General features: G+C 33.9%; 1 protein-coding gene across 1 annotated transcript; it reads right to left on the bottom strand.

The window, feature by feature from the left end:
* Nucleotides 1–268: 268 nt before the first annotated feature.
* Nucleotides 269–2083, bottom strand: LOC133676622 (THO complex subunit 4B-like). The gene is made up of 5 exons (XM_062098332.1): nt 1784–2083; nt 1531–1689; nt 1362–1430; nt 1089–1276; nt 269–721 (listed from the first exon to the last, which is right to left on the bottom strand). Exons 1-5 carry the CDS (start codon nt 1937–1939, stop codon nt 556–558), a joined length of 738 nt encoding a protein of 245 aa, XP_061954316.1. The 5' UTR covers nt 1940–2083; the 3' UTR covers nt 269–555.
* Between the last annotated feature and the right edge of the window lie 10956 nt (nt 2084–13039).

The following is a 13039-nucleotide window of genomic DNA, read 5'->3' as shown; positions in this document are numbered from 1 at the left end:
CCCAAGGAAGAGCAAGACAGACAGATTTCATCTAACTACATAACCGTCTATGACTTAATCAATCATATAAAGATGTAGGTACCAAAAATCCCGAGTGCTAGGTTTGAAATTATGTGGACTCACCAGCTCCATGAGCAGAAGCAGGCCCATGGTGAACTGATTGACGATCATGAAGAAAATCTACATCAATCAACTGCAGCCGGCATACTCTTTCTTCAACTCATAACAGTACCCATTTCAGGTCTTCAAAGAACAGAGAGATACTATCAACGAGAATGGGAGTATTTAGATAGAAGAAAGAAGGGAATAATATAGTACATCAAATAGCTGCCCATTAACCCAAGTACAAAGTTGAAATTCAGGAACCAACAAACAGTCGAAGAAGCCCATGTCTTCAAAAGTAAATTCAAGCACTCACTTGGGACTGTGTTTCTTTCTATAAAACAGAAGCATACTGGTAAAGTACATGTACTTTAATTCGAAGCATCATAATGCAAGGTGCTATTCCAGGAAAAAACTTAAACGAGCAAAATGAGCAAGAACTTGGCAATGCCATCAGTTTTCTGGCATAGCTTCTGAATGGTACTTTTCTAAATCAGCATCTAGATCTTCTGCAGATATCTTTTCACCACGACCTCTACCTCTTCCACGACCACCCCTTCTAACTCCATGCCCACCACCACGAGGCCGTCCCGTGGTACCACCCCTTCCTTGGCTACTACTGCATTATAGAAAATCAAACATAATTCAAAAGCAAAAAATAAAATGAAATATGATAATACACAAGCACTCACAAACACAATTCAGTAGTTCAAAACAAAAGGGGCACAGGGTTTGCCAATTGGGACACAGACTCACACACAGACAAGCATAAATGACCATTGCTGGAAACTGATATTACAAACACATGCAAAGTTCAGAACAAATTAATGCAATCAATAGAGCAAAGGTATGACGAAAGTGATGAGAAACTCCAATCATGCATAACAGAAAACGGACCAAACCACGGACCAGCACCACCCCATCACAAAGGCTAAACTAGAGAAATTGTACAGCATGTAAGTCATGGAACAACTTAAAATGCTAACCTTCTAGGAGCAGCAATATTTTGATTCCTATACATGCCATTAGTGGATGGAGGGACAGCAGGCCGAGTGGCAATATTTGTTCCCACAATCTCAATCTTCATTGGCTTTCCATCCAGTTGAACATTATTGTATCTCTTGACAGCAGAGACAGCATCTCCCCGCCGTGCAAAGACTATCTCCGCCGTTCCCTGCGAGAAATTACCTTTCTTTTTCGTAATCACGAGGGACACAAATAATTTCCAGATTATGAAAGTAGATGAACTGATTGATTACCTCTGATCTTCCACTCCTATCATAATGGACTGAATATCGTTTAAGGTCACCAATCTCCGAGAAAAGCTCCTGTACAGAAATCAGTACAAAATTAAAGTAACTCGATTACTTTTCTTGGGTCGAATACATTTGCAAATTACGAAACAAAATAAAAAGAAAAAGGACTGACCTTGATGTCTTCAGTAGAAACACCGAAATCTAAGTTGGAAATATAGAGTTTAGTCCCAGTCTCAATGGAAGAAGCACGAGCAGGATATGCAGAAGCAGAAACAGGATTATCCGTGAACATGTCGTGCTGCCATGACGTCTCTGGAGCTTGGACCTGGGGCTGTAGCAGTTTCGAATCAAAATAGTTAAGCATGTGCATATTTTTTTTATGATTAGTTCAATAAATCAATCCAAAGAATGCGTGAGATGGTAACCTTGGAATAGGGCGTTGTTATGTTTCCCGCGCGATTGGAGAACCGACGGGAAGGACCAGGGCCGCCAGAAGAACGAGGTCTGCCTCGAGAATTCGACGACTTCCTGTTGTTTTCTATTATGTCGTCTAGAGACATGTCCAGGGCCGTTGTCGTCATTTTTTTCAATTACCTTTCTCTCTCTCTCTTGCTGAGTGCACCAGATCCAGACGCCAAAATTGTGGCAACAGGGAACGGGAGGGTTTAGAGGAGGAGAGAGAAGCTAGGGTTTCATCTCATCATCACTATCTTATTCTATTTCATCTTTATTATATTATATTATTAAAATTATAGAAAACAACAATAAAGCTAACACCAACATATTTTTTACTATGAAATAGTTTACCCTTTTTAAAAAAATATAACCCTTTTTTTCAATTTTTTTTTTTTTCATTTACATCATTCTATATCTAATTTTTATAAAAAAAAATTATGGAGAAGAAAAGTGAACCAAAAAATTCTTATAATTATGATTTCAACTACAAGAGATATAAGATTTTATATAGCTATTTACTATTCGTTATTTAACATATCTTTATGAATTTTAATAATGAATTTTTAAAAAATCTTTAATTTGACTCTCAAACTTTTATTTGTATAATTAAGCTCTTTTAAACTTAAATTAGCACCCAATTACATATTTTTTAAGAAAGAGAGTTGAATTAAAAGATAAAAAACTGAAGTGAAAAGAACGGGTAAAATAGATGGCGGCTTTGGAATTTGTTTGAAAAATACATTTTAATCCTTTATTTTTTTAGCTATTAGATAATCAATCCCTCTTATTTTTAAAATTTTAATATTGATATCAACCTTTATTTTTCTTTTTTTAGTTTTTTTTTTGTGTAAGAGAGGGATGGAGTTGCTAAATTCTAGTGTACAAAGAGAGTTTATATTGGAGATGATTTTGACCATTAATATAATTGATTTTTGTGTCTAATAGTTTCGTATTATGAAAAGAGTTAAAAGTAGGTGTTTTTTTTACCTTAAAAGTGTTTAAAAACAATTTGAGATAAAGAATAGTTTTTTTTTTGAGTTGATTATGGGTTTTGGGGTGAATGTTTTTATGTTTTTAGAGGTCATGAGTTGGTTTAATAAGGTTTTTTAAGGGTGTTTCCTAGATGTTTTGAGTAAACCAAAGTGGTCGAAAACTGAGGAATTATAAACGATGTGTCATCTACCAAAATAGACAACACCTCATCTTTTCTTCTTTTTTTGGCCAAAGAATTGGGTGGATGACCCATTAACTTAAAAAAAACATAAAGTCCCTTGCGTGGGGGCCTAAACTTGCAAGCCCGCGTGCGAGCCTTTTCTTAGTAGGCCAATCATCTGGCTTGGTTTACACGTCCCATAACACCTAGCCTTTTTCTTTTGTTTTTTTTTTCTAATTTTCAATTTTTTATGAATATATTTTTTCTATGTATTTTTTAAAATAATTTTTAAATTTATGTTTTAATTAATTCCTTTTCTATGTGATTTTTTGGCTTATTTATCCTTTTTTAAATAACATATATTTTTAATTATAGTGGATGTGTTTAATTTTTTAAGAGGTTATTATGATTCATTTGTAATTATATATATATGTGTGTGTGTGTGTGTGTGTGTGTGTGTGTTGTCTTGCATAGTATTTTTTTTCCTTTTACTTTATTCAATCTGTTCATATATAAATTTTCTGGTTTGCTATCGTTAGGTCTTTTATTTCCTATGATTCAAATAAATCTAACTTATTTAGTTAGTTGGGGACTATAACCCGAGTTATTGAATTTTTCTTTTTTTAAAAAAAACATGCTTACGACACCTAAATATTTCACTAGAAAAATAATGCAGACTCGTAGCATAACATAGGCACTTGTCTAGTAACATATACTAAAATGCCTAGGATTATCATTTTAGCATATTCTTTTTTCATCTTAATTTTTTTTAATTGCGTCTTCTATATCTAATTTTTGAAAAACAATTGTTAGCGAGAAAAAATTTGAATGAAAGAGAACCAAAGTATAAAGCATGAATAAATCTCATTGCCAATTTAAAATTTAGGGAAAAATTTACTTTTCATTGTCTTCCTTCAATATCCCTATAGTTTTTCAATTTGAATTTCGGTATAACAGTTTATTTTTTTTTGAGAGAGATATGAGAAAGTCATTGGATTCCAACGATGAGAGAGAAAGTAATCATTTTATATCATGATTGTTTTTTCATATATATATTTTCTCGTTTGCTATTGTTGCGTCTCTTTTTTTCTTCATATGATTCAAATAAATCCAACTTATTTAGTTAGTAGGGACTATAACCCGAGTTATTGAATTTCTATTCTTTTTTTAAAACATGCTTACGACACCTAAATATTTTATTAGAAAAATAATGCACACCGCAGCATAGCACAGACCTGTCTAGTAACATATACTAAAATGCCTGGGATTATCATTTTAGCACATTTTTTTTTCATCTTTATTTTTTTAATTGCGTCCTTCTATAACTAATTTTTGAAAAAAAATTATTAGCGAGAAAAAAATTGAATGAAAGATGACCAAAGTATAAAGCATGGATAAATCTCATTGTCGATCTAAAATTTGGGGAAAAAGTTACTTTTCATCCTATTACTTTTCATTGTCTTCCTTCAATATCCCTATAGTTTTTCAATTTGAATTTTGGTACAAAAGTTTATTTTTCAATCTCTAGATTTGAGAGAGATGAGAGAAAGTCATCAGATTCTAGTAATAAGAGAGAAAGTAACCAATTTATATCATGATTGCTTTTTCATATATATATTTTCTCGTTTGCTATCATTGCGTCTCTTTTTTTTCTTCGTATGATTCAAATAAATTGAACTTATTTAGTTAGTTAGGACTATAACCCGAGTTATTAAATTTCTCTTTTTTTTTTAAACATGCTTACAACACCTAAATATTTTACTAGAAAAATAATGCACACTCACAGCGTAGTATAGGAACTTGTCTAGTAACATATACTAAAATGCCTAGGATTATCATTTTATCACAATCTTTTTTTCATCTTCAATTTTTTTTTAATTGTGACCTTCTATATCTATTTTTTTTAAAAAAATTGTTAGCGGGAAAAAAATTGAATGAAAAAGGACCAAAGTATAATGCATGGATAAATCTCATTGCCGATCTAAAATTTAAGGAAAAAGTTACTTTTCATCCTATTACTTTTTATTGCCTTCCTTCAATATCCCTATAGTTTTTCAATTTAAATTTCGGTATAAAAGTTTATTTTTCAGTTTCTGGATTTGAGAGAGATAAGAGAAAGTCATCTGATTCCAGCAATGAGAGAGAAAGTAATCATTTTATTCACTTTTAGACAACAAAACTCTTTGTTGTTGGTGTCAATGAGTTCTATTCGATGACGGAAGTTTGATGGTGGCTGTTTTGAACCTCCATCTACCTAGAAAAATAGATTGAGATGGAGAGAGAAATATTTTTCTTGGTTTGATTTTATATTTTTGGATCTTTTTGAGATTTTTTTGGTTGTTAAACTGATTGTTTTTGTTCTAGGAGTGTTCATTAGGTACTTTTTATATCAAAATGGGTGAAAAAAAATGAATTTTCTATGCAAAAAGCAATCATTGTGATAACTGAAATGTTTGAAGAGGTGGATAATATGTCTTTTATCATAGCAAACAATGCGTTGTTTGTCCTCACGAACAATGCATCATTCCCACAACAGATGATGCGTTCTATGCATGAATTTGTTTTTCAAAAAATCATCGACCCTTTAAATAAACAAAAAATCAATCCTCCTGGTTAAGAATTGGAGCACTCGCCAACTCAGCCTAAGAGATCTCTAACTTCTCTAACATTACCTTTGACCTTTCATTTTCCTTGCAAAAATTTATAGGTTGTTGATTATACATACGTTGTTGCTATTGAGTAGATTACTAAAATTAAGTTTTGCGAGATTTTATAGATCTCTAAAATTATTTGGTTGTTTTCTTTATCTAGGTTTTTGTTAAATTTATGAAACATTGATAGGTTAGAGATATAAAGCTAGTTTTTTCTTGATAGTTGTTGTTGTTATTAAAATTCCCTTTCATTAATGAAATTTACATCATGTTATCTAAGAGCTGATGTTGTTGGCTTAGTTGTTGGCTTAGTTGTTGAAATCAACATTTCCTTTGGTTTTGTTTTGTCTTAGAAGCTGTGTTTTGAGTGTTAAAAAATTGAATTAGAGATTGCTTTTTTATAAAACTAAGGTGAGTTGATTCACCTTTTTACATTTGATGGGTGGTGGAGTGTTTTTTTGTAAAAGATTCTTTGGTTTACAATGGAATGAGGTGAAAACAAGAGGAATTCAAAATGATTAGCCAAATTATTGGTTATTTAGTCGACTTGGTGATGGGTTCCCAAATATCATACACGAGTGGAAACAAAAAAAAAACTATTCGGGAGTGCCTACGATCCTGTTAGACAAATTTGGAGTTGTTTAAGGATTTCTTACTTGAAGATCCGATCTTCTCTAGCTTTAAATAATTCTTTAAAGGCTGGGTTGTCGCAAACCATAAGTCATCCAATTATTCGGCCTCCAATGGTAATCCATACGAACCGCTAGTGAGAAATCTCCTAAATTCCTATTTAAGAGAGAGGGATTATTATACTTAAAGTGCTAGCTCTCTATTTTGTGACTTACGTAGTTTCTCTTTCTAATAAACAACAACCTTTAAAAATAAGAGGCATAACTTACTATTTATAGGGAAATATGAAAAACCCTATAAATTGATAAAATATCAATTTGCCCCTAGAATAATATCCATATATTAATTCAAGACAAGTTTAGAAATTAACTCAATCAAGACCTTTTTTTATTTTCTAGGTCTAGAAATACAATCCATGTATTAATTATATTACAATCCTTAATTTCTAAAATATATTTTAATTAAGTCATACTTAATTAAGTCATCATAATTTGATTTATGACTAATGGTTCTTAATGTGTGTAACACATTAGGTTCCTAATATGTTGGTCTAAATATAAATTATAATTCTAATTAAATAAATTAAAAAATTTTAATTTATTATTAATTCAAAAATTGATTAATTTATATTTAAAAATTAGGTACATCGTCTAGCAACGTGTCGTCCCCCAAATATTAGAAAAGTTATTAGTGGTTTGACTTAAGCTTTCAGTGACCAGCTTCTGAGTGTAATTAATATCCTTTCATTAATAATATTTTGATTTAACATTAAAGCATTAAGTATGTCTACCATGTTAAATCATATTTGTTCTCTACATAACAGTTATTGATCGTTTGAATAATATTTGAAACTCTTTTTAAATCTCATTCCACATTGGCTAAGGATTTCTTAGTCAATACTATTTGAGAGCATATAAAACATTTTTCCCAATTCATCTAAAGTGATAAATCATATCTTAATCACTTAAGATATAGTTAATGTCTCCATATGAAATACTTAATATCTTTATATAGTTCATGATATACTTAATGTCTTTCCCATCGTTACCTCAATTAAGATAACATGTAACAAGATCAAAGTATAACATTCTTTGTATAAGATAACTTAATGATTTCAAGTTTAATGATCACTTACAGAACCATTATGTGAGCCTTTCCATAGACATTGATGATCTCTCCATATGAAATTCTCATGCAGGTCAATTTAGTGTTCATGTCTTATGACAAGCATCTACATATTAGTTCTATGTATCTCATATACCTCAGCTTATAAGAACAACAACTTCCTTTCATCAAGGAAAGAACATAATTATATTAGTTTTTATGACTCTAATAAATGTCCAGTATTTAAGAGAGCATCGACTATGAACATTTTACGAACAATGCTTTGATGCAATAGAAATCTCATAATTATAACAACTTTATAATTTCCTTTGCAAAATATTTTTGTTCCATGGACTTTATTTTTATTCTAGATTTATAAATTAAATATTAGATTCATTAATCTAATATTATATAAATATTAAAGATAAATTAAACTTTTATTAATAATAAATATGTATTTACATGAATATAATTATGTCATATGTAACCAACCGATTGGTAGGGCATATTAAACTAGCAATCGCTCACTTGCACCAAAGTCAATCGCTTATGTATCTAATATCATATTGCTCCATATAGCATTAATGCTTTGGATATTGATTCAGTAAGAGGATCTTCTACATTGTCTATAATGGGTACTCACTCTATCTTTACATCTTTCAGTTTATTGATTTATTAAATAAAATAGAATTTTCTAAGTACTTATTTGGATCATTGATGAGACCTTGATTCATTTGCTTTTGCAATGGCTTCATTGTTATAACAATTGTCGCATGTCCCCCGCGTGACGTCTCTGGTGATTTTTTGTTATGTTTGCTTGATTGGTTCTTGGGAGTTGCCACCTAGTATTTGATTGAGGGTTACTAGGAAACCTGGATTTACTGGTTGTTGTTAGAGATTCGAGGGTAAGGAACTGGTAGTGGTTAGGGAAGGTATTAACACCCCTAGCACATCCTACCTAAGGTAAGCTGTTTTACGGTTTGATGTGATTTGAAAATTTAAAATATTAATCAAATTCTAAAGCTTTAATGAATCAATTATTAAATCCCAGAATATATGTAGAAACATGTTCTTACATTTTCATGGAAAATACAACATGATTTTATTTGTCCTTGAGATATTTAATCATATTTAAATTAAACACTTAATTCTTTTTGTCTTTTTGATTTTATAATTTAATAACATATATAAATAAAAATACAAACACACACTTAGACATCACTTTTTACTATGTTTTCTGTTACAATGTTTACAACATAACATAAACTAAAAAAAATTTAACAGAAATTTAAATACATATTCAAACATGTAAAAATTACAAAAAACAGGTCCCTAAAAAGTCCAGGAACTGTGGAGCAGTGGCGGAGTGTCACCTCCACGCACAGCTGCCACTTGCGGTGCATGAATTCACGGGCCGCTGCAAAAAGACCAGCAGTAGAGGAGATCCAAAACGGCTTCCTCCCCTCTTCACTTTCCTCACCAGTGTTGACCTGCAAAACTTTAAAAAATGCAACAAGCAGGTCTGTTTTAGTCCAGATATGCTCTCGAATTTTTCCCTTTTTAGATCTGTGAACCTCTGTCTTTTTTCTTATTCTTGGCTTGCTTTCTTCCTGCTGGTGGCAGATCTGGTCGTGGTTGTGGTTGTGGCAGTGGACGGATCTGCCAATGCTTGAAGGTCTCGCCGTGGGGGAGAAGGAAGTGTTTCCTGGGCGCGGGGAACAACTGCGGGTCTGTGGGCGCCGCCGCGTGTTGGCTGCTGTTGGAGGTAGTGGTTGACTTCTGTGGAGGCCAATCTGCGGGGAGATAAAGGGAAAGTTCTCCTGAGGGAAGAGGCAGTGACGGCTGTGAGAGGGAGAACCAGTTTTGGTTTAGGTGAGCGGCTATTTGAGAGAGAACCAGCTAAGGGAAAGGGAAGGTCTGTGTGCAGAGGGGGCGCTCTGGTTGGTTCTTTCCTCTCCCAAGAAGATGGAGAGACCAACAGGAGATGGGAGGGGCGTCCGACGTCTGTTTTTGATAGAGGGGAAGTGAGCGGTGGCTTCTCTGGTTTTTGGAAGGGAGGGGGGCCGACCGGCCTCAACAGGGAAAGAGGGGAAAGCTCTGGCTGGGACTTGAGAGGAAATGGGGGGAACGGTGATGGCTCGTTTTTGGTAGAGGACAAGTGAGCGACCCGTTCCCTGGAGAAAATGGGGGCTCTGGTTTTTTGATAAAGGGAAGGGGGCGGCGGCTTACAAAGAAGACCGATTTTTTGTGGGGTTCTTTGGGTTTTAGGGTTTTTCAAGTTAATTTTCCTCCCCTCCTCCCATTAAATTTTCTCCGCCCCCATGCTTGTAAATTTTTCTCCCCCCGAGGTGTTTTACTATAGCATGATATTTATAGGAGAAGTGTAGCTTGGCCATAATCAACATTGGTCCCTCAACTTTTTTTTTATATTTTGAATTTATTTTAAAAACAAACAATTCCAACATTGACTCAATAAGAAAAATCAGTGGTTGTAAAATTTACACGTTAAAAGTTGAACGCGTTCAAAATACCTTTGAAAATTTAAATTCTTTTGAGATGACGTTGAAAATGCTGAAAACGATGCAAATATATCAAAAATACATTTTTTGGAGTTTTCATTGTTTTTTTGCTATTTTTTATTTTTTCTAAGAATCTATCAAAAATATGAGTCAAAAGTTGGGTAGCAACAACAATAAAGGGCAACTAGATCAATAATACCATGAACTAACCTAGTTCATTGATTAACTTTTTAATCAAAATAACCTCTTTATTTTCTCAACGTAGAAATGTACTCTTATTTAATTGTAGAATTAGTTGTGCTCTCTTGTTTGAAAATCTTCCAACTTAAAGCACTATCATTTAGAATAAAACCTATATTGACTGATATTCACTATTTTTCCAACTTTATGTTGCGATGTCATGATTGCACAAATTAATTATCCTAGCTTAAAACACAACACATAAAATAATATAAAGCAAGCAAGGGGATCCCACGAGGAAGGTTCAAGTCTGATTTTTATGCTAGATGATATGCAATTTGGAGGGGTTTGGACGTTATATAGGCTAAAGCAAAAGAAAACAGAAACTATCAAGAAAAAATTAAATAAAATCAGAAAATTATCAATAGAACAAACCTTGGTCGCAAGCACACATCCACCTACGGAAATCAAAACTGATCATGGAACCGAAACATTAATTTATATTCTAAATATTTATCTTTTCTTAACAATAGTTAGTTAACGAATCCGTCGTATAACTGTTGTAACCCATTTTTGGGTCCCCCATAATATATATATATATAAATATATATATATAGCCAAAGGAGGTTAAGAAAAAATAACAGGAGGCAGAAGCGCTCAGAAAATTGTCGGAAAATTGTTCAATGAGGTTAAAAATATGAAGATTGAATTTTTGACAGTATATTATTGAAGGAGGAGAGCCCTGTGGAGAAGGAAAATTTGGATTGGAGGAGAAAAGCCCAAGTTTGGATGTTTTTGGATTTAATTGGATTTTTAAATGATTTTATAGGGGATTTGATTGCAAGAAAAATTGATTTTTAAGTCAATTTGGGCTTTAATCGGAAGAAATTTAAGTTCTGGGACCAAAATATATTTTTTAGGAATTTATTAAGTCAAATCAGGGGCTTAATTGCATAAATATTGAAGTTTAAGGGCCAATTAGGGACTTAATTGAAGAAATCCGAAACCAGGGACCAAATTGAAGAAGGCGCGTAAGTATAGGGGCTGGAATTAATTGATTCAGGGGCCTAATTGAAGAAATTGGAAGTTATTTGATCAATTAAGGGCTCAATTGCATAATTCAGAGGCCAAGGACCAAAGTGAAAAACACGGCCAAATATAGGGACGGGGTTCGAATTCGGCAGGGATGCAATTGAAAGGATAAAAGATGATTGAGGGCTGCTTTGTAAATTGACGCGTTTTGGCATTTTGCAGGTTTTAAATGAAACGGCGCGTTTTCTCCAAAACGACGCCGTTTCATCCGTTCAAAAAAAAAAAAAAAAAAAAAGAGGGCAGAACGGTGTCGTTTTGAACGACACTGTTCATCTTTCTTCTTCCCCCCGAAACAGACAGCGGGGAAGAGGGAAAACGGTGCTTTTTTTTTGAATTTTTGCCGGCCCCCTCTCTTTCTCTCGCCTGGAGCCCACCGACCGAACACAATGGCCGACCACCCACCGCGCACCACCCGCCGAACCTCGACAGCCGTGCCTATGGCCGACCAGCCGGCTGTTACCCATGAGAGCCGAAAAAGAGCCACTCACTTGGCTCTATAAATAACACCGACCCAGCTACGAGAAGAGGAGGAAAAACCAAAAGAGGAGGGAAGGGACTCGAAAGAGGGAGAAAGAAAAAACAGAGGGGAAGAAGAACGGAAAAACAGAGGAAAGAAAAAACAGAGGAGAAGAAAAAAAGGCAGAAAAAAAAAAGCAGGAGAAGGAGAGACTGAAAGGGAAGGGAAGAGAGAAGAAGAAGGAGAGAGAAGGAAGGGAGGAACGAACCAAAAAGAAGAGAAGAGGAAACGGACCGAACCGTTGGAAACAGCCGCAGCGCCGCCTGGAGCCGCCGTCCGTGAGCCACGACACCGCCACCGGCCTCCGCCACAGCACCGCCAGAAACGCAGCAAGCCGCCGCCTGCTCCGCGCCAGGTAATTTTTCTTCCCCTCCGTTGCTGCATTTAGTTTTGTTTCCTGCATGCAGAACGTTATTCGTTCTGCATGCAGGAGGGTGGGGGGAAAATAATTCCCCCCGCCAGCTTTGTTGCTGGGCCAGGCTGGTCCTGGCCCAGCCTAATCTTCTGGGCCGGGTCCGGCCCAGAAGAAAGTAATAGTTTTTTTGGGCCGAAATCGGCCCAGTAAATTTTGGGCCGAAATCGGCCCAACACTTGGGGCTGAGACCGGCCCAACACTTGGGGCTGAGACCGGCCCAACCCAGTTAGTTGGGCCGGCCCAGCCCGATTTAATATTATATATTATATATATTTTTTTGTTTTATATATATATATATATATATATGAAAATTCTGTAAAAATTATTTAAAAAAATATATGTTTTTTTGGTAATTTTATTATTGTATTTTGATCACTTTTGGTTTGTATTTTTATGTTATAGAAATACAAAATTCAGTTTTAAAATACCCGGTTTTCGTCAAAACATCAAAGATTTTCAAAATAAAAATGTCTTTTGCTTTCAAAAATTTCCTAAATATCTTTAAAAATATTTGTGATTTTTCTACATATTTTCACCAAAATGGATTAATATTTGGTTGTACTTTTGTACCGTAAGAATACAAACCCGGTATTAAAGTAGCCGATTTGCGTCAAAACAAAAAATATATACATAATTAAAAAATGTTTTGTTTTAAAATACGGCCTAGTCTCTCCAATATATATATATATATATTACAACATCATATTTTTCATACAACAAAGAAAATTTCAAAACGATATATGTATTAGCATGCATTTTGGCTTTAATAACCAGTTTATTCAAGCCATGAGAACTAGGCCAATATTTCAAAAATTCTAAAAAATCTTTTTGTTTTATTTTTTTAGATATGGGATTATGAATTTATACACAAAACTTTTTTCTGATGTTAAATATGTTTTTTTGTCATAGACATTAGCACGGTTAGGTTTTACCCGATAAGATAAGGACCTCCTTATTGAGGAGG

The sequence above is a fragment of the Populus nigra genome, chromosome 17, assembly GCF_951802175.1.
Source record: "Populus nigra chromosome 17, ddPopNigr1.1, whole genome shotgun sequence".
NCBI classification, from domain to species: domain Eukaryota; kingdom Viridiplantae; phylum Streptophyta; class Magnoliopsida; order Malpighiales; family Salicaceae; genus Populus; species Populus nigra.
The sequence above is the reverse complement of the archived record's forward strand: the minus strand, read 5'-3'. Positions and strand labels throughout refer to the sequence as shown.

Coding starts and splice junctions, on each gene's coding strand:
- LOC133676622 (XM_062098332.1), bottom strand. CDS start 1,939: ATGACGACAACGGCCCTGGACATGTCTCTAGACGACATAATAGAAAAC. Junction 1,690..1,783: donor TAACAACGCCCTATTCCAAG/GTTACCATCTCA, acceptor AAACTGCTACAG/CCCCAGGTCCAAGCTCCAGA. Junction 1,431..1,530: donor TTTCTACTGAAGACATCAAG/GTCAGTCCTTTT, acceptor ATTTCTGTACAG/GAGCTTTTCTCGGAGATTGG.